At 45.9% G+C, this 21,645-nt stretch overlaps 1 protein-coding gene across 1 annotated transcript; it reads left to right on the forward strand.

The window, feature by feature from the left end:
• The first annotated feature begins 1,738 nt into the window (after positions 1–1,738).
• URAD (ureidoimidazoline (2-oxo-4-hydroxy-4-carboxy-5-) decarboxylase) lies at positions 1,739–20,291 on the forward strand. The gene is made up of 2 exons (XM_007522388.3): positions 1,739–2,336; positions 19,675–20,291. The coding sequence occupies exons 1-2, from the start codon at positions 2,024–2,026 to the stop codon at positions 20,019–20,021; spliced, it is 660 nt and encodes a 219-aa protein (XP_007522450.2). The 5' UTR covers positions 1,739–2,023; the 3' UTR covers positions 20,022–20,291.
• Positions 20,292–21,645: the final 1,354 nt, after the last annotated feature.

The raw sequence follows: 21,645 nt of genomic DNA on the forward strand, positions 1-21,645 counted from the left end.
CCCCTCTTATTAATAAGTGAAGAAAATATTTAAAAAGACAGAGAGATACAGAGAGAGAGAGAAAAAATGAAGATAAATTACTTGCCTTTCAACTTGATAAACTAAGAAAGAAAGGAAAAAAACAGTGAAGAAATGGGACAGGAAGAAAATGGACAAAGTAGAAAGAAAAAGTTAATAGCTATAAAGACAGAATCAAAGAAACCAAGGGGACTGGGTGGGGGCGCACCTGGTTGAGCACACATGTTACAGTGGGCAAGGATCCAGGTTTGAGACCCCAGTCCCCACCTATAGGGGGAAAGCTTTGCGAGTGGTGAAGCAGTATTGCAGGTGTCTCTCTGTCTCTCCTCTATATCCCCCCTTTTCCTCTTCTGGCTGTCTCTATCCAAGGAAGAAAGAAAGAAAGAAAGAAAGAAAGAAAGAAAGAAAGAAAGAAAGAAAGAAAAGAAAGGAAAGAAAGGAAAGAAAGGCCAAGGACAGTAGCAAAAGCAAAATAATAATGAACATCAGGGAGGTGGTTGGGCGCACATGTTACTGTATGCTAGGACCTGGGTTTGAGCCCCCAGTCCCCACCTACAGGGGGAAGCTTTGCGAGTGGTGAAACAGGGCTCCAGGTGTCTCTCTCTCCCTTCCTACCAACCCCTTCTCTCTCAATTTCTGGCTGTCTCTATCCAATAAAAAATATATATAATGAACATCAGGAAAACAAAAGAAAAATATTTTTGAAGTAGTAATAGTAAAAGTATTAGCCAACACTTTGGGACCTTGGGGCCTGAGGTATGAAAGTCTTTTGCATAACCATTGTTATCTCCCCAGCCCATTCAGACCAATTTTTTTTTCTTTTTTAAGATTTTATTTATGTATTTATGAGAAAGATAGGAGGAGAGAGAAAGAACCAGACATCACTCTGGCACATGAGTTGCCAGGGATCGAACTCAGGACCTCATGCTTGTGAGTCCAAAGCTTTATCACTGCGCCACCTCCCAGATCACCAGACCAATTTTCAAACAACAAAAGGAGTCTGGTAACAGCCAGGTCCTAATTTGGCTCATATTGATAATGTATATGCTCTTGATAGTGGAGGAGGGGTGATGGGGGGGCATGGTGTTATGCAGAAAACTGAGAAATGTTACATATATACCAACGACTGCCTTAAACCATTAACCACCGGCCCCCCAACGAAAAGGTTTTAAAATGTATATGCTCACTTGGGTAGTGTGCTGCTTTGCCAGGTTTGAGCCTGACCCCCACTGCATTGAAGGGAGCTTCAACTATGTTGTGACTTCCTCTCTCATTCTCTTTGCTTCTCTGTCTTTTTCTGCCAAAAAAAAAAAAAAAAAAAGTGGGGGGTGGGTTTTATTTGTAATAAGTAAATAAAATAATCTCAATACCTTAACTAACTGATTGTTTCAGAAAATAAATAACTCGTAAAGATACATCCTCTGCACCACCATAAACTGGAGCTGAGCAGTACTCTGGTAAGAAATTAAGTGAAGGGGCCAGGTGGTGGCACACCTGGTTAAGTGCATACATTGCAGTGCGCAAGGGCATAGGTTCAAATCCCCAGTTCTCACCTGCATGTGTCTCTCTCCCTCTCTACAACTCCTTCCCTCTCAGTTTCTGTCTCTATCTTATAAATAAATAAAATATTTTTAAAAGAAATTAAATTGTGTAGACACTACAACTTGATATAGAATGAAGTTTGGCCCCACTGGTGTGGGCTTGGGAAGGCTTTGACAGGAACTACTCACTGTACAGAGAGATCTCTGCTTCCCCAGTTAGAAGCTTAAACCCAGCAAGTAGACAGCATGATGGTTATACAAAAGTCTTTCATGCCTGAAGCTCTGAGATCCCAAATTCAATTCCTAGAACTATCATATCATGAGCCAGAGATAAACAATGGTCTATTCTCTTGCTCATTAAAATCACATAAGTAAAATTTAGAAAAGAAAAAAAAATAGCTTAAGCCCATGTTTGTTCATTGCACAAGTACTGTGGATCTGCTTCCCTCAGAACCATTTAAAACATGCCAAGCAGGTATTGCACTGCCAGAAGGCCAGCACTCAGCAAATATAAGCTGGCAAGCACAGTTGGTGCCCCTCACTCTCCTGCCTGCCTGCCTGCCCGGGAGGAGAAGGCCACCTACTGTCTCTCCTGGAGGACAATGGATATGGAGAAGGTCAACGCCATGGACTTTGGGGAGTTCGTGGAAGTGTTTGGGAATGTCATTGAGCGGTGTCCTCTGGTTGCTGCTGCAGTTTGGTCCCAGCGCCCGTTCTCTGACAGGGAAGATTTAGAGAGGCACTTTTTTGCCTTTATTGATTCTCTTCCACAATCAGGTAAGGCTTGGGCGTTAGACACTGAGATTCTGTGCAAAAGGATCTTATAGCCATTTATCAAAATATTCATAGGGAGCCGGGCGGTGGTGCAGCAGGTTAAGTGCACATGGTGGAAAACACATGGGTGGCATCAGGATCCCCACCTGCAGGGGGTTCCCTTCAAAGGCGGTGAAGCAGGTCTGCAGGTGTCTATCTTTCTCTCCCCCTCTGTTTTCCCCTCCTCTCTCCATTTCTCTCTGTCCTACCCAACAACAACAACAAAGGCAGCAAAATGGGAAAAAAAAAAACAAAAATGGCTTCCAGGAACAGTGGATCATTAGTGCAGGCACCGAGCCCCAGTGATAACCTTGGAAGCAAAAAACAAAACAAACAAATGAACAAAAACAGAAATAAAAATGTAAAAAATACATACACACACACACACACACACACACACACACACACACACACATATATATATATATATATATATACATAGATGCTTTAGTTGTTTATAATTTGTGCATTTACATAGTTGCTACTCTAAGGTTTGGTGAGTTTCCTCAAGGTTAATAAATAGGAGTAAAGTACTTGTGTGCCAAGGGTTTGGTCAAATATGGAATGAAAAGATGAACGTTAGCTCTGGGGAAGCAGCTGTTAATATTAAAGCTCTGAGCTGGGTAGGGAAGAGGAACAGGCCTCACAGGCAGCTCAGAGGCTGAAGGTCAGGCTGAGGGCCCTGCTGCTTATATGCCTCTGACTTCACTTTGAAACTGTCCTGTATGCAGGAGGGGAATGTCAGAATCTTCCAGAAGCCCAGGGGAAAGAGCACACACAGCCAAGGTTTTTATCAGAAAGGGGGAGATTGAGGAAAGTAATTTCAATCAGAACAGCAATGGGGGGAGGGGAGTGGGGAGATCTAAGGAAAAGCTTAGGAGAGGGCAAGAAACTTAGTTTCTTCTGGGTTGAGACAAAAAGGGGGAACTTCTGGGTGTGGAAAGTGGGGGTGGAGAGGCAGTAAAGGTCAATCTCAGGTGACTCAGAATGACACAGGCTCACTGGGACTCAGATAGCAAGGGTTAGCAGCCAGGTGGCTTCCTGGGCTGTCCCAGACACTCCTCTGAGAACTGGGACAGGGTGGGGAGGGTGGAGAAGGGTAAAGGCTGCCCCCACAGAGGATCTTTCACAGAGTTCGGAGGCAGGAAAATTGCTTCTTTCCATAATGAGGCGCTCAGATTTTCACCAATCAGTCTAGAGCTTTGACAAAGAAGATGGCTTCCAATGGTCCCCGGAGTGGCTCCCAAAGAAGCCATTTTTTTATTCATTTTAGGCATCTCTAAGCAGAGTGGGAGATACTGTTATAAGTTCAAGCTGGCAGGAATATCAGGTCCAAGTTCTGAGGGACTTGGGGGAGGGAGAATGTAGAGACAGAAATATATATATATATATTTACTTATTTTTCATCTACTTTAAAAATCTTTATTTATTGTATAGAGACATCCAGAAATTGAGTGGCTAGGAAGAGCTAGAGAGGGGGAGAGAAAGAGAGACACCTGCAGCACTGCCTTACCACTCATAAAGCTTTCCCCCCTGCAGGTGGGAACCGGGGGCTCAAACTCAGTCCTTGTATATTGTAAGACATGTGCTTAACCAAGTGCACCACTAGCCAGCCTCCTTACTTTTTCATCTATTTGTAATATTATCACCAGAGCACTGCTTGGCCCTTTTTTATGCCAAGTATTGAACTTGGAAGCTCAGAGTGTCAAGCTTGGAAGGCTATTGTGTAATTACTATGTTATTTCCTGTCCAACTTATTTATTTTCATGAGAAAGAACACTGCTCAACTCTGGTGTACCGTAGTGCCAGGAATAAAAATGGGGGCCTTGGACATACAAATCCTGTGTTCTGATGTGCTGGACTATTTCCCCTGCAGCAGAGTTGTTTAGAGTATGAATGATTTTTTTTTTTTTTTTGCCTCCAGGGTTATTTCTGGGGCTCAGTGCCTGCACTAAGAATCCACTGTGCCTAGAGGCTATTTTTTCCCCTTTTTGTTGCCCTTGTTGTTTTATTTGCAGTTGTGGTGATTATTATTGTTGTTATTGATGTTGTTGTTGTTGGATAGGACAGAGAGAAATGGAGAAGAGGAGGGGAAGACAGAGGGGGGAGGGAAAGATAGACACCTGCAGACCTGCTTCACCACTTGTAAAGCGACGCCCCTGCAGTTGGGGAGCCGGGGGCTCGAACCGGGATCCTTATGCCGGTCCTCGGGCTTCGTGCCATGTGTGCTTAACCCACTGCACTACTGCCTGACCCCCACATTTTTTTTAATCAGAAGAAAGAGAGAGCGAGAGAGCGAGAGAGAGAGAGGAAGGAAAGAAAGAAGGAAGAAAGGAGCCTCCATGATCTGTCTCAGTACCCAAAGAGCTGGTGAGTCTGAGGAGAACATATTCTGAAAGTGAAAATGATGATGGATATTAATCCAGCATTCTTTGGATTACCTAGTTTATTTAACATTTATTTGGTATTTACTCTGTATCAGGAATTTAGATAACAAAATTAAACTGTCCCTATATCTGTCTTCTTCCGACTAGTATTCATCCCAAACCAGTTTAACCAGAAGTTCTAGTTAAAGCTAGTTAAAATCCAGTTAAGGTTAAACTCAATCCCTAGCCCCAAGCAAAGTAGGGTTTGAGACAGGACTAGAATTAGCTCTCTCACTTATAGCTAACCCCTCTCCTGACTCTGGAATCTGTGTGAAGGCCATATCGGGTGTTGGGAAAGAACTCACCCAATGGATCACACATGTTGCTGTGTCTGAGGCCTGGGCTTGAGCTCTGGAATCACATGGAAGCACCAGAGAAAGCTCTTCAAAGGTAGTGGAGTGATGTTGCTAATCCCTGCCCCCAGCCCCCATGTCTGTCTTTCCTTTTCTCCTTTAAAAAAATTTTTTTTTGAAATACTTATTTATTTATTTATTTGTTTATTTTATTTTGTTGCCCTTGTTTTATTGTTGTAGCTATTATTGTTGTTGTTATTGATGTCGTTGTTGGATAGGACAGAGAGAAACGGAGAGAGCAGGGGAAGACAGAGAGGGGGAAAAAAAGATAGACACCTGCAGACCTGTTACCGTTTGTGAAGCGGCTCTCCTGCAGGTGGGGAGCCGTGGACTTGAACCCGGAACCTTATGTCAGTCTTTGCGTTTTGCGCCACGTTTGCTTAACCCCTGCGCTACCGCCCGACTCACAGTAAAGATTTTTTTTAAATTAACTTAAAAAAGGAGGGGAGTCAGGCTCTAGTAAAGATTTGTTAAAAATTAATAAAAAAAAAAAAAAAGGAAAGGAAAGGAAAGGAAAGGAAAGGAAAGGAAAGGAAAGGAAAGGAAAGGAAAGGAAAGGAAAGGAAGGGAGTGGGGTGGTAGGGCAGCGGGTTAAGTGCAGGTGGCGCGAAGCGTAAGGACCAGTGTAAGGATCCCGGTTTGAGCCCCCAGCTCCCCACCTGTAGGGGAGTCGCTTCACAAGTGGTGAAACCGGTCTGCAGGTGTCTTTCTCTCCACCTCTCTATCTTCCCCTCCTCTTTCCATTTTTCTCTGTTTTATCCAACAACGACAACAATAACCACAACAATAAAATAACAAGGGCAACAAAAGGGAATAATTTTTAAAGTTTTTTTTAAAAATTCATTTATTTCCTTTTTGTTGCCCTTGTTTTTATTGTTGTAGTTATTATTATTGTTATTGATGTCGTTGTTGGATAGGACAGAGAAATGGAGAGAGGAGAGGAAGACAGGGGAGAGAAAGATAGATACCTGCAGACCTGCTTCACCACCTGTGAAGCGACTCCCCTGCAGGTGGGGAGCTGGGGGCTCGAACCAGGAACCAGGATCCTTAAGCTGGTCCTTGCACTTTGCCACCTGTGCTTAATCTGGTGCACTACCGCCTGACTCCTATAAATAAATATTTTTAAAAAAAAAATCTTTACTTATCAGAGACAGCCAGAAATTGAGAGAAGCGGGAGATACATAGAGAGACACCTGCAGCACTGCTTCACCACTTGCAAAGCTTTCCCCCTGCAGGTGGGACCAAGGGCTCAAACCCAAATCCTTGTACATTGTAACATGTGTGCTCAATTGGTGTGCCACCACCAGGCCCCTGTCTCTCCTTTTCTCCTTCCTCTGTCTTTTCTTCCTTAAAAAGTAATGAAAACTTGAGCCAGGGAGGCTGCTCTGTGGTACCCCAGATGCACAAGGCCCTGGGCTCTCTCTCTCCCCAGAGCCACATTAAAAAAAATAAATAAACTAAAAGTCCAGTTCCCAAATCTTATGCCATTTAGTGGCTAGGATATTGGCATTCATCAAAGTTTTGCTACATGAATCAGTGAAATTGTCACTAAGGTGAAGTTGAAGGATGATAGATCCTATGGTTATGCTTTCCTTCCACTTTTTACCTTGGGGGACTTGCGATAATACAGCTGGAGGAGATGTAGGTCAGCTGGGTTGACTCAGTCCTCTGGGTGAGGTGGGGGACTCCTAGAGGGAGGTAAGGCCTGCTCTTCAGCCCTAGGCTTGCTTGTACACTGTCCTCCAGAAACTGAGGGCAGTCAATGCCTACGTCCAGTGGAAAAGCAACTACAGAAACCAGAACTCCCATCTTCTGCACCCCCAAAATAATTTTGATCCATACTCCCAGTGGGAGAGAAGTGATAGGTAAAAGAGGATAATCCAATGGACTTGTTGATCATAATTAAATCAATAAAAGGAACAAGAAAGAAGGGCTGGGGAAACAGCATACTGGTTATCCAAAAGCCTTTCAAGCCTGAGGATCTAAGGTCCCAAGTTCAATCCCTAGCACCACCATAAGCCAGGTCTCTTTATCTATCTGTCTGCCTATCTATCTTCCCCTCTGTAGCTACTCTTTCTTGTTAAAATAAAATAAATAAATATATAAAAAATAAATAAGAGGATAAGAGGGCTCTGAATTCCAATTCCATCAGCACCTGGAGAGAGAAGAGGAAAAAGAGAGGGACATTTGGATGTAGTGATAGAGTTATGTATAACTTGGGAAGGAAGAGAAAATGGGACCTTAAAATAAAGGGCAAATGAGGGCCTGGCGGTAGCACAGTGGGTTAAGCGCACATGGCTTGAAGCGCAAGGACCAGTGTAAGGATCCCAGTTCAAGCCCGGGCTCCTCACCTGCATGGGAGTTGCTTCACAGGCGGTGAAGCAGGTCTGCAGGTGTCTATTTCTCTCTCCCCCTCTCTTTCTTCCCCTCCTCTCTCTATTTCTTTCTGTCCTGCCCAGCAACAACAACAGTAGTGGTAATAACGATAATAATAATAACAAGGGCAACAAACTGGAAAAAGTGGCCTCTAGGAGCAGTGGATTCATAGTGCAGGCACCAAGCCTCAGAGATGACCCTGAAGGCAAATATAGACAAATATAGGCTGTAGAAATAATAGTTAAGCCATATCTGCAATCTTAGGAAAACTGCTGTAGCTTACAATAGAGGGACTGGGGATTCAGAACTCTGTGGTGGGAACAGGGTGGAATTATGCTCCTGTTGACTTGTCACTTTATAAGTCATTACTAAATCACTAATAAAACTGAGGGTAGAGACACAGTGTTTTCTGAGTAGTTGCTCCCCACCTAATCACTGTCGTGACATTAAATATGTGCTCAGAGCAGGAGTGAGGATAACAGTGACACCTGAAGGAGAAATTAGTCCTGTTGGTGCACTCCAGTCACTTCTTCAAGTACTTTGCATTTGTTTACTCATTGCATCCTCATAATAATTGACAAAATAAGAATTATTATCCCTCTTATGTTATAAGAAAACTAAGGCACAGAGAGATTACAAAACTTGATTAAGGAACTACAGCTAAAAAAGTGGATCTAAATGAGAATCAATCCAGTAGTTTGGGGAGATTTTGCAAAGAATTAGTAACAAAGTCTAGAAGTGGTTTCTTGACATTTCCTTCATTTGGTCACTAATTTTATTCATGATCATTTTTTATTATTTTTTTGCCATCAGGGTTATTGCTAGGGGTTGGTGCCTGTACAACAAATTCACTGCTCTCAGTGGTCACTCCCCCCCCTTTCTTTATTTGATAGGGCTGAGAGAAATTGAGAAGGGAGGGGGAGGTAGAGAGGGTGAAAGAAAGAGAGACACCTGCAGATCTGCTCTGCTCGACCACTTGTGAAGATTCCTCCCTGCAGGTAGGGAGCAGGGGTTGCTAATTCTTTTTCAGCTAATGCTTGATGTCCCTGATGCCTTGTTGCATTATTTGTGTCTTCAGATAAAATGAGACTGACTGGGAGTAGGGTGGTAGTGCAGCGGGTTAAGTGCCTGTAGCTCGAAGTGAAAGGACCGGCGTAAGGATCCTGGTGAAGCAGGTCTGCAGGTGTCTTTTTCTCCCCCTCTGTCTTCCTCTCCTCTCTCCATTTCTCTCTGTCCTATCCAGCAATGATGACATCAATAACAACAACAAGGACAACAAAAGGGAATAAATAAATAAATATTTTAAAATGAGACTGACTATATAATCCAGCTTTTATTCTGTGCAGACTGAGGGAGAGACTGTAGTCATCATTTCTGAATACTAAAGCTAGAGGAGACTTTAAAGTGTTGTTGGGGATGTGGTCATCTTTGTGGCTGGGGACTTGCTTTAGATAACCTAGAGAACTGAAAAGCCCCTTTTCTAGAGTAAACCAAACTATTTTGGTTAAACTATAGTGGTTTTTTTGGCCAGTAGGTGGCAGTCCAGGATTAATATTTGTTTCCAGCTGTACTTGGCAAAGTACTCCTTCCAACCAAATAGTTCCTAACTTACAGGTGTGGATATAACGATAACAAAGGGAAGAAAATGGAAACACACACAGAGCCAAGAACTTGAACCAATTCAGCTCTGGTTTGTGTTTAAAAAAAAAAAGACAGAGAAAAAGAAAGAAAAAGATTAGTCAACTTCTGTGGTGTTTCAGAATTACAACGACGCTACAATTCATTATTTAAAACACATATTTTAGAACATAGTTGTAAAATGAATGTAGGAGTTAGATACTAATAATTTCCTTAAATGTCACTGTAAAGTATTTGGATGTAACTATTAAAATATGTCCTTGAAAAACAAATCTTTAAAAATGGTTTCAGCAGGGGGCTGGGTGGTGGTGCAACGGTTTTTTTTTTTTTTTTTTTTTTTTTTTTTCCCCAGAGCCCTGCTCAGCTCTGGCTCCTGGTGGTGCTGGGGATTGAACTTGGGATTTGGTGCCTCAGATATGAGAATCTGTTTGCATAACCTTTATGCTCCACTGGGAGCAGTCTCCAGGCTCTTTTTTTTTTTTTTTTAATTTCTTTATTGGGCGACTAATGTTAACCATAACACTGGGACTCATTGGACATTTTAGATGGGATCTGGGTTTTATCAAAGAACTGATGGTGTTAAAAGTCAAAGAACCAGATGAGAGTACTTACGGCATTAGTTTAAACAGAGAAGGGAAGAGACAGGAATACTGAGTCCTAGGGTGCTTCTGTGTGAGTGATCTGAGAGACAAGAGGCCAGCAAATGATAGTAATCTGTCAAGAAGCACACATGGCGTGAAGTGCAAGGACTGGCATAAGGATCCCAGTTTGAGCCCCCGGCTCCCCACCTGCAGAGGGCTGTTTCACAGGTGGTGAAGCAAATCTACAGGTGTCTATCTTTCTCTCTCCTTCTTTGTCTTCCCTTCCTCTCTCCATTTCTCTCTGTCCTATCCAACAACAACAACAACAGCAATAACAACAACAATAATAACAATGACGACGATAAACAACAAGGGCAACAAAAGGGAAAAATTTTTAAATAAATTAAAAAAATATTTTAAAAATGGGTTCAGTAAAAGAAAAAAATGTTGGTCAATAAACACTTCTTGAGTTGCCACTGTCCTGTCCCCACCAGTTTTCCTGGTACTGCGAGAACATGAGTCTCTGCCTTCAATAAACTTATACTCTGATGAAGGGAGACAGTATTTGCCTAAAAAATAAACTCACTTCAGATTCCAGAAGCCATTTGAAGATACATAATCCTGTAGAAAAAAATGTAGCAAATAAGATCTTTCTTAGGAAGTTGCAATTATGTTTAAAGCCCAAAGAGGGGAAGAAAACAACCAAAGATCTAAGAGAAGGAAGACCAGTGAAAAAGACCCTGAAAGCTGGTGTATTGCACCAAAGTAAAAGACTCTGAGGTGGGGGGTGGGGGAGTACTGATCCAAAAAGGATGACAGAGGACCTAGTGGGGGCTGTATTGTTATGTGGAAAACTGAGAAATGTTATGCATGTACAAACTATTGTATTTACTACGGAATGTAAAACATTAATCACCCAATAAAGAAATTTAAAAAAAAAAAGACCCTGGAGACTGCTCCCAGTGGAGCATAAAGGTTATGCAAACAGATTCTCATATCCGAGGCACCAAATCCCAAGTTCAATCCCCAGCACCACCAGGAGCCAGAGCTGAGCAGTGCTCTGGGAAAATAAAAGAAGCAAAAAACAAACAAACAAACAAAAAAAACCCTGAAACTTGGGATATGTGGGAGGTGCAGAAAGACCAAGGTGTTGGCAGGAAAGTACATCATGGCAGACTGTGAGGAGAGACAAGCCAGGTAGAGGGCCTTCCTTAGTAGTAAAAGTGACAGATGTGTGGATGATTTCTAGGGAAATATTTTAGTGTTAGAACTAGGAGTTCTTTTCAAGGGAAAGACAGATCAAGTAACAAAGGGAGATTAAAGATAGCTACTAAGATTTTAGTCTGAGCCACTGGATGGATGGTGATGCTGAGTCTACATTGAGAAGACTAGACTTCAGAGGATGCAGGATGGAGTTGGCAAAATCTGAGAAGCCTAATTAAAATGCTGAGTGCTCAAACCATAACACTGGGACTCAGTGGATATTTTAGGTGGGATCCAGGTTTTATCAAAGAACTGATGTTGTTAAAAGTCAAAGAACCAGATGAGAGTACTTACGGCATTAGTTTAAATAGAGAAGGGAAGAGACAGGAATACTGAGTCCTAGGGTGCTTCTGTGTTAGTGATCTAAGAGATCAAGAGGCCAGCAAGTGATAGTAATCTGTCAAGGAGAGCAGCTGTCATGTGACATGTTCCTGCAAGTTACAGGAGGAGAATTAATTGGCCTTATGCAAGACTGTCTTGAAGAGTGCAGGCTGGTGGGTGAGTGGAAGGCAGGATAGAGGGAACCTGGAATGGGGGTGGGGTGGGGGTAAAGATTACAGACAACTCCTTGGAAAAACTTTGATTTAAAAAGGGGCTCAGATATAGGTCAAGACTAGACGTCAACAGGGAAGCATGGGAAGGCTTTACTTCTGTTTATGAGATGAGGCATTCTAAGGTATGTTTGTGTGTTGGTGAGGATGAGGCACTGGAGTGAGAGGGAGGAAAAACTGATATTTTCAATGATAGTCTTTGAGGTGGAAGGAAAGGGCCAGCAAAATAGCACACGTGGGCAGTGTGTGTGCTGCTTTGCTCTGAGTATGGGTCGGGTTTAAGCCCAGCTCCAACTGCATTGAAGGAAGCTTTAGTCTTGTGTTCTCTTACTCTCTCAGTCTCTCTGTTTCTTTCTTTTTAAAAATTTTTTATTTATAAAAAGGAAACACTGACAAAACCATAGGATAAGAGGGGTACAGCTTCGCACAGTTCCCACCACCAGACCTCCATATACCAACCCCTCCCCTAATAGCTTTCCTATTCTTTAACCCTCTGGGAGTATGGACCCAAGATCATTGTGGGATGCAGAAAGTTGAAGGTCTGGCTTCTGTAATTGCTTCCCCACTGAACATGAGTGTTGACAGGTCGATCCATACTCTCATCCTATCTCTCTCTTTCCCTAGTGGGGAAGGGCTCTGGGGAAGCAGAGCTCCAGGACATATTGGTGGGGTTGTCTGTCCAGGGAAGTCTGGTCGCATCCTGCTAGCATCTGCAACCTGGTGGCTGAAAAAAGAGTTAATATACAAAGCCAAACAAACTGTTGGACAATTATGAACCTAAAGGCTGGAATAGTGCAGGTGAAGCCTTGGGGGGGGGGGGTCCTCCATTTTGTAGATAGCTAGTTTTAGTTATATTTTAGTTATATTTCATATTTTAGTTATATTTCAAAGGGCCTGTAGCTATACTAGTGTTTTTTTTTAATTTGTTTGTTTGTTTGCCTGAGCCTGAAATCTGATATGCAGGTGAATCCTAATTATTATCTGGGGAGATGATGTCATGGCTGGGAAAAGGACCAGAAAGCTGGCTCAGGGAAGAGAGATATGGGAAAGGGGTGTAAATATTTCTGTAAACCCCATCAATTTGATGTGATCTGGGGCCCATAATTGGCTTAGGAGCCTGTGTGACCTCTATATCCCTCTAGATCTGAGCTCACATTCTGTAGTCATGAGTAGGGACATTGCTGCCCCAGTATCGACCCATCTTCCTCAGGTGTATCATAGAGTATGTTGTCCATCCTCCCTTTGGAGGATGGAACATTCTCTACCATTGTTGATCCAGGTTGAGGGCAAGGTCCTATGGGGGCCCACAGAGGGGTCTATTGTGTTGTTCCTGATAGAGATGACCAGTAACAACGGAGAGAGGGATTTATTTGAGGTCTAGGCCCATCAAGTCTGTTTGGGAGACTCAGGACTCCCTGATTAGGGCCCCAAGTCTCTGTTTATGAGAGTGAGGGAGAGAGATCAAGAACAAGAATATAAGTGGAAGGGGCCAGGTAGTGGTGCACCTGGTTGAACACATGGTACAGTGCACAAGGACCCGGGTTCAAGTCACTGATCCCCACCTGCAGGAGGAAAGCTTTGTGAGTGATGGAGCAGGTCTATAGGTGTCTCTCTTTCTCTTTCCCTCTCTATCTCCCCATCTCTCTCAATTTCTGGCTGTCACTATCCAATAAATAAATAGAGATAATGAAAAAAAAATTTTTAAAGAATTACTTAAAAAAAGAAGAAGGAGCATGTAAGCAGAGAGGGTTGTTGTAGACAGAAAGAACAAATGGTGCATTGTAGCAGAATATTGAGTGGGTGTGGACTTAGGGTGTCGGTAGGCAGTTAGGGGGCCCTAGGTCAACTGTCTGCTCTTCAGTGGGTTCTGTAGCCTGGTCTATTCTTCTGCTGAAACAAGGAGTGTCTTGTTCTGTGGCAGGAATGCTTCTGGTGCAGATAGCACATGCCCACACCTACATACCTAGTGATGGCAAACCAGTGGCACAGCTGGGAGGCCTAAGATGTGAGAAAGACAAATCCGAAGACTGAGTAGCATAGAAATTGCCCTGTCATTCCTTGGAACATTCCACTGACCTGGTTAGCACTTGGATATTCCAGGTGGGGGCACCCACCAGAAGGGTTGGGGGCAGAGAGGTGAGAAGTGCCTGCCTCCTGCTGGGGCTCAAGACCAAGGCTGGGGATATGCCTCATTCTAATCAGTACTCAACGCTTCAGTGGCTGTGGCAATAAAGGTGGAGTCTTTGGCTGGGTGGGTTTTCTATGTCTTCTTGGCTGTCTACCCATTTGACAGCCTTAACCTTTTTCTTTTTCACCTGTAACTGAAAAGTAAGTGTGTGTGTGTGTGTGTGTGTGTGTGTGTGTGTGTGTGTGTGTGTGTGTGTGAACTCCAGCTTCTTGTGTTTAATCACATTTTCTCTACCCTCCCCACTCTTTTCCCATCCTTGTTTCATGCACAAATGGTTTCATTGCTTCTGGCCAGTTTTTATCTTTCAGATATATATATATGGAGAGATAGAGAGAAGGAGAAGAAGAAGAAGAAGAAAAGAGAGGAGGAGAGAAGAGAAAAGAAGAGACACTAAAGCACCAACTTTTCCTCTGTTCCCATAGCAACTCCCAGGAGTATTGGGACTCCGCCTGGGGTCCCTCTCATGACAGTGCAGGCACCCTACCTGATGAGATTTCTCCCTGGCCCTGCTGTGCCCCTTTCTCCATTTCCATCCTGTCTTCCCCTTCTCCTCCCCCAAAGCACTGGGAAACATAAGTTCAATCCTAGGCAAACATTAGCCCCAGAGGAGAGTTTTCAAGAGGGGAAAGAAACCCTCAGGAGTGAGAAGTAAGGTGTCAGCACAAGAAAGAAAGATGTAGGAGTTGGGCAGTGGGTTAAGCGCACATAGTGAGGCTCCCCACCTGCAGGGAAGTCACTTCACAGGTGGTGAAGCAGGTCTTCAGGTGTCTCTCTTCCTCTCCCCCTCTCTATCTTCCCCTTCTCTCTCCATTTCTCTCTGTCCTATCTAACAATGATGACATCAGTAACAACAACAATAACTACAACAACAATAAAAAAACAGAAGGGTAACAAAAGGGAAAATAAATAAAGTATTTTCTTAAAATTAAAAAAAAAAAAAAAGGAAAGACATGGCACCTGCTCTGCTGGGACTCACCTCCCTCTGCCCTTCAGTCGCTAGGGGGCTGTAAAGGGGTGGTTGGACAGATGCAGCCCTCCTGCCCCTTGCCTGAACTTGAACTAAGGTAAAGAGAATGTTCTTTGAGAAGACTAGGGCACAACCCCCATGTTCTCCCTAGCTGTGTGAGGAGACAAAGAAGCTCCTAGAAACTGTTTTTCTTATGTTCAAATTCAAAATCCTGAGTAGAGGTGTAGGGGAGGGAGGATCCTGCCCAGTCTGGACTTGTGAATTCACTGGTCCAGCTAACCCCAAGTCTAGGGCTAAGAGCACCCCAGAAAGGAAACAGAGGACCTACATTTTCACACCACCTTAGAGGGCTGGACAAAAGAAGCTGAAGGCAACCACCTTGCAGCACCAACAAGGGGGTTCTAATATCAGTGGTATTACAGAAAACTCTCCTTAGCCTCATAGGGGCAGTCAGTGCCCTAGAACTGCCATGGTACAGGCACAGACAGCTACTGCTTAAGTGGTCTTCAGAAGGTCAGCCAACCTTTTCAGAGTCTCTATTGGGTCCTTTGATGTTGTTATTTCTGCTACCTGGGTTACTACTGGGCTCATTGACTAAATGATAATTTCATCGCTGCTGGTGGCCATTTCTCTTTTTCTTTCTTCTTCTCTTTCTCTTATAGAGACAGAAATAGTGAGATAGAATGGGAGAGAAGAAACACCTGCAGCACTGTCCCACTGCTCAGGAAGCTTCCTCTCTACAAGTGGGGATGTGGAGCTTGAACCCCAGTACTTGCATGCAATAAAGTGTGCACTCTACCGGGTATCTCACTTCCTGGCTCTTGCATCCTCTCTCATTTTTAAAAAATTTTATTTACTGGGGGTTGGGCAGTAGCACAGCCAGTTAAGCACACATGGCGCTAAATGCAAAGATCAGTGTAAAAATCCCTGTTTGATTCCCCGGCTCCCCACCTACAGGGGAGTCACTTCACAGGCAGTGAAGCAGGTCTGCAGGGGTCTGTCTTTTTCTCTCCCCCTCTCTGTCTTCCCCTCCTCTCTCCATTTCCCTCTGTCCTATCCATCAATGACAACTTCAGTAACAACAACAATAATGACTACAACAATAAAACAACAAGGGCAACAAAAAGGAAAATAAATACTTAAAAATATTTTTAAAAATATTTATTTAATTTTTTAGAGAGATACAGACACACACACACACATACACACACACACACACACACACAGAGCAGTGCTCAGCTCTGGCTTTTTGTGGTGTTGGGGATTGAATCTGGGAATTTGAAATCTCAAGCATGAGAGCCTGTTTGCATAATCATTATGTTGTCTGCCCTGCCTCTTTTTTTAAATTTTATTTTACAAACTTACATGTCAAAATCCACACCATTCCCACCACCAGAGTTCTGAATCTTCAGTCTCCCCACTGCAAGCCACCACAGTTCCCCTAAGGTTGTAGACATGGGCCAACCATCATCTCTACAACTATCTGTCCACATATATACATAATTGTCCCCTTTTTCTTCTTGATCCAATCTTTTCTTCCACTCCAAGTCATTCATGACAACATTACTACCTCCATATGTGCCTCTCCTTTTCTTACTCTCTCTCTCTCTCTCTCTCTCTCTGCTGATGGAGTTGGAGTTCAGAGCCCTCTTATCTTCCTCCTATCACTTCTCCCCCCCCCCCAAGTTTATGGATCCAGGTTGTTTCTGGAGTGCAGAAGGTAGGAGTTCTGGCTTCTGTAATTGCTGCTTCTTCACTGGATGTGGGCATTGACAGGTTGATCCATACCCTTCAGCCTGCTCCTATTTTTCCCTAATGGGCCAGAGCTCTGGAGAGGAGAGGTTCCAGGACACATTGGTGAGGTCATCTGCCCAGAGAAGTCAGGATGGAATCATGGTAGCATCTGTAACTTGGTGTCTGGAAGGTAATAGGACAAAAATTGAACAGGAACCAAAAATTAGGATTAGAGCAGATGAGATTAGGGATCTTCAGATAGAAGAAAGCTAGGAAAAGCATTCTGGGCATGTTCTGGGGTCACAGTTTGATGATAGCAAGCCTGAAGTTGGATAAGAATATTGTCTGGGAGAATGGTGTCAGAGTAGAGAAAAGGACTAGAAAGCTGCATTAGGGCAGTGAGTAGCTCTCATTCTTGAAAGAAATTCTGGGAATAAAATTGACTATTTACTTCAATCGACCTGACCCAGGGTATATATTTAGCACCAGAGCCTGTGTAGTCTCTAAGTTTATGGTCACATTTGGGAACATTGCAGGCTGCCCTTATTTTAGGACCAGTCTTTCTTGAGTGGCAGGGCAGGATACCCCAACATCCTTTTGGAGACTGGGGCTCTCCCTACCATTTGCATACTCTCTTAAATGGAGATGTTCCCCAAGCTGTCCCTGCTCTCAGGACAGTGAGTCATGAGTACGAGGGGGAAACCCCAACCACCCATTAAGTAGGCAGAAAATACAAGGTTCGAGGTTGGGTTGATATAATAGTTTACAGTCCAGTTGTTGGCACATAAGTGATCTGTTGCTGTTTGTTTTACCAGATTACCATTCATTTCTGGTTTATTATGGTGGTGCTGGGGATTAAACCTGGGTCCTTTGGTGCCTTATGCATGGAAATCTTTTTCATAATCACTATGCTATCTTCCTAGCCTGTGACTCATTTATTTATTTATTTATTTATTTTGGGTAGAAACAGAGAAATTAAGAGGGAAGAAGACGATAGAAAGAAGGTGAGAAAGGAAGATACTTGCAGCACGGCTTTACTGCTTGTGAAGCTTCCCCTGTGGGGACCAGGGGCTTGAACCTGGTTGCTTACACATGGTAATATGTGTGCTCAACTGGGTGCATCACCACCAGTCCCTTTGCTTCCCCCTTTAAAATTTTTTTAAATTATATTTATTTGATAAAGAAAGCCAGATATAGAGAGGGAAGGAGGAGATAGAGAAGAGGAGAGACAGAGAGATACCTGCAGAACTGCTTCACCATTTGTGAAGCTTTCCCCCTGCAGGTAGGGACTGGGAGCTTGAACTCAGGACCTTGTGCATTGTAACGTGCATTTAACCAGGCATGCCACTACCCAGCCCCCCGTCCCTTGATTCTCTTTTTAACAGAGCCCCATGCAGTATTCCCAAGTGCCACAGCCAGAAGTCTGATGCTTCTTCTTCTTCTTTTTAATATTTATTTATTCCCTTTTGTTGCCCTAGCTGTCTTCTTGTTGTAGTTATTATTGTTGTCATCATTGTTGGATAGGACAGAGAGAAATGGAAAGAGGAGAGGAAAACAGAGAGGGGGAGAGAAAGATAGACACCTGCAGACATGTTTCACTGCCTGTGAAGTGACTCCTCTACAGGTGGGGAGTCGGGGGCTCGAACTGGGATCCTTATGCGGTCCTTGCGCTTTGTGCCACGTGCGCTTAACCCTCTGTGCTACCGCCCAACTCCTGAGTCTGATGCTTCTAACCATGCCCCAGTCCACCAGTTTCCTACTAAATTTAATACAAGTAATTATGTAACTGGAAGGAGGTACGGAGGGAGATATAAAGACAAACACCATAACCCTGTTCTAGCGTCCATGAAGCCCCCCCTCCGTGCTGTCCATGGTACTACCTTGTGGTGACAAGTTCAATCCCAGGAGGTCACCCACAGCAAGAACTGCACTCTACCAGGTGAACTATCTCCCTGCCACCATAATATGACAGTTTACTAAGCATTTGAGTGTGTCAGAAGCTTATTTATTTATTTATTTATATTGCCATCAGGGTCACGGCTGGGGTTTGGTTCCTGCACATGGAATCCACCACTTCTGGTGCCCTTTTTCCTTCTTTTTATTTGATAGGACAGAGACAGGTTGAGAGGGGAGGGGAAGATGAAGAGGGAAGGGGAAATAGAGACACCTGCAGCACTGTGTTATTGCTGGTGAAGCTTCCCCGCCCGTGCGGGTGGGGACTGGGGTCTTGAACTCTGGTCCTTAGGCTCATGGTAATGTGTGAGCTCAACCAGGTTCTATTTTCGGTCAATGGAGTGAGTTTTTAATTATCACAAATAGTCAGCTAGGTGTAAGGACCCCCCTCAGGGCTCCCTAATTACCATGTCTGAAAACTTGCCCAGCCCTGAGAATTTCACTTCTCTCTTGCAGACCTAAGAGAAATGATTGGCTAGGGTTCAGGCAAACACACTGGATTAAAGTTGGAAATTCCAGATGTCACACCAAGGGTTTCTCATGAGGGGCCTAGGAGGTCAAGCCAAACTGCCTTCCAAGTCATGCAGAGCCCGGGAGATCTGAGGCGGGAGAAGGCTCCTGGGACAGGGAAGGTGGTGAGTGGGTGCGAAGAGGTGGAAAGGCCTTTCGTTCAAAGGGCCGCTGAGTTCCGGTCAGGATGGGTTTCCTCGCGGTTAATCACCTGCGATGCTCTTTGGAGGCCTGACTCCTGGGACCAAGCACTCACACTTTAGGTCACAAAATCTTGGGCATTTATTTGCCAAGCGCCATAGATGTTATCCCCACGGGTCCAGCCCGCCCCTTGGGGACCGAAGGAGACTCATTGCCTGGCTTTTGTGGGAAATCTTTGGGCCCTTGTGTCCGGCCCTCCGCGACATCAAAGCCCCCCTGAGAGCAAAGGACTTTGAAAAGATACGAACTGCTCGGGCTCCTTATCGCATCCCCGTTCCCTCCCGAGCAAGTCGTAAATTCCGAGCCTCGGCGGCCTCTCCCCTCCGCTGGTCTTGCCCCGAGGTCTCAAAGGACAAACCTGTCACTTCCCGCCCCGCCCCGCCCCTGGGCGCCGGCTGGGGCAGCGGGCGGGCAGCGGGCCGGCAGCGGGCGGGCGGGCGGGAGGGGAGGAGAGCCCGCGCCTGCGGGACCCCTCGGAGCCCCCGGGTCCTGCTGGCTCCCAGAGCGCCCGGGCCCTGCATTTGCACTAACGCGCCGCCGCCGCGCGCCCCTTCCCCGCAGGTCGCGAAGGCATCCTGCGCTGCCACCCAGACCTGGCGGGCCGCGAGCTGCAGCGGGGCGCGCTCACCGCAGAGTCGCAGCGCGAGCAGAGCGGCGCGGGCCTCACCCGCCTGGGCCCCGAGGAGCGGCGCCGGCTGCTGGAGCTCAACGCGCGGTACCGCGCACGCTTCGGCTTCCCCTTCGTGTTGGCCGCGCGCCTCAGCCACCGCGAGGCCGTGCCCGCCGAGCTGGCCCGCCGGCTGCAGCGCCAGCCCGCCCAGGAGCTGCGCACCGCGCTGGACGAGGTGAAGAAGATCGCCGGCCTGCGCCTCGCCGACCTGCTGGGCGCCGACCCCGCCAGGCTGTAGGGGGAGCCGCGGCCGCCCCGCGGAGACCCGGCCTCTGTCCTCTCGCCTCGCGCGCACGCGTTTCCCCGCGTCCCGGCTCCCTGGCTCACAGCTCCAGCTCCTCACCCCCTGGGCTGCCCCGGGACACCTCTAGCCCCGGCGGATGCAAAGCCTTTGCCCAGCTCTTGTGCCCACTCCCTCCCCTCACCGCCCCCAGCCCCCAGCCTCCTCTGCTGCTAAACTCCAGCTGCCTGGCAAAACAGACGGGAAAAAAAGGAATCTTTTATTCCACCGCGGTTGTCGGTTTTCTCTTCTCCCATCGTATTTGCTGCGCCCGGCATTTGCATGGGAGCGGAAGCGGCTTTCTCACTCTGGACAACCTCCAGGAGCTGGGGCTGGACTGGCCCGAAGACTTGGGGGATGGGGGCGGGGGTGTAGCGGGCAGGAGAGAGCCCCTCCCGCGTCAGCAGGGAGAAGTGGGCTTGCGGCCTCTCCCAGACCGCGGACCTGAAGGTCAGGGGCGGAGAGCTGGCTTGGCGGGGCCTCCAGTCCCGAGAAAGCCACCAGTCATATAAAAAAAAAGAATAATATTAAATTAAGACCACTCAGTAGTGCTGGGGGCTGTGGCCCGGGGAGTGGAGACGGGACCTCATGGTGCCATAAATCCGATAATGAAGGGCAATTGGTGCCCATAAAACCTGATTGGGGTCCTGGATCACCTTGGTGTCGCTCCTGGAGCCCCGGAAGACTGTCCTGTACTGGCCTCCAAAATCTCCAACCTCTCAAAAGGAACTTTCTCCCTCTCCCTTTCCCTCTCTTCTTGTTGACTTGAACAGAGGCTTCATAGGCTTCTGTTGGCTGAGGAGAAATAAGTCAGCCCTGTCTCCCACTAAGGAATGAAAACAGCACTGGCGGTTTCAAGGATAAGACCCTTCTCAGTGTTCACCCTTTAGTGCAAGCAGCAGCCATGACAGCAGATAATAAAAGCCTCTGGGGGCCTTCTTGGGTTGGGGGCTGACACTTTGCAGGGAGAGGTCCCTCCATCCTTTCCCTGCAGTGTTCAGTCAAGGTCTCACACCTGTCCCATTACACAGGTCCTCCTTGGCCGCTGAGGCTGGGAAAAGGGAGGTGCCAGGGTAGCAAGCTGTGACCCTTACCTCTAGGTAGAACCCACACAGACTTCTAGACTAGACCACTGCAGGCTTGCTCTCTGCCTGAGCAGGTGCCAGAGACAGATCTCTGGGCAGAGCAGCACCAGATGCTTAGTACAGAGCATTCAGTGACTCAGTTCCTGCATCCTGGCACCTGGAGGCAATGGTTGGGGCTCTTGGGCCTGGGGCTAGACACCTGTTTCCCTCAGTGGTGGGTAATTTGGGGGCTTTCCATACACACACACACACACTCTGTTGCTGGCTCAATGTCCAAGTGTCATATAATATAGCACCATGTTTGGAGGCATCTGGGCCAGCGTAGGGGAGTGGGTGGAGGGAGGGGAGGAGGAATCCAATTATTGCATAGGTGTTCCTCAAATGCAAAACCAGCAGGTGCCTCCAATTACAGTTACATTTCAACACTTCAAAGCTGGTGGGTGAAAGGGTTTATTTCTGCTGGAGTGGGTACAGGTGAATCCACACCCTCAAAAGAT

This window comes from Erinaceus europaeus, chromosome 5, assembly GCF_950295315.1.
Source record: "Erinaceus europaeus chromosome 5, mEriEur2.1, whole genome shotgun sequence".
Taxonomy (NCBI): Eukaryota; Metazoa; Chordata; class Mammalia; order Eulipotyphla; family Erinaceidae; genus Erinaceus; species Erinaceus europaeus.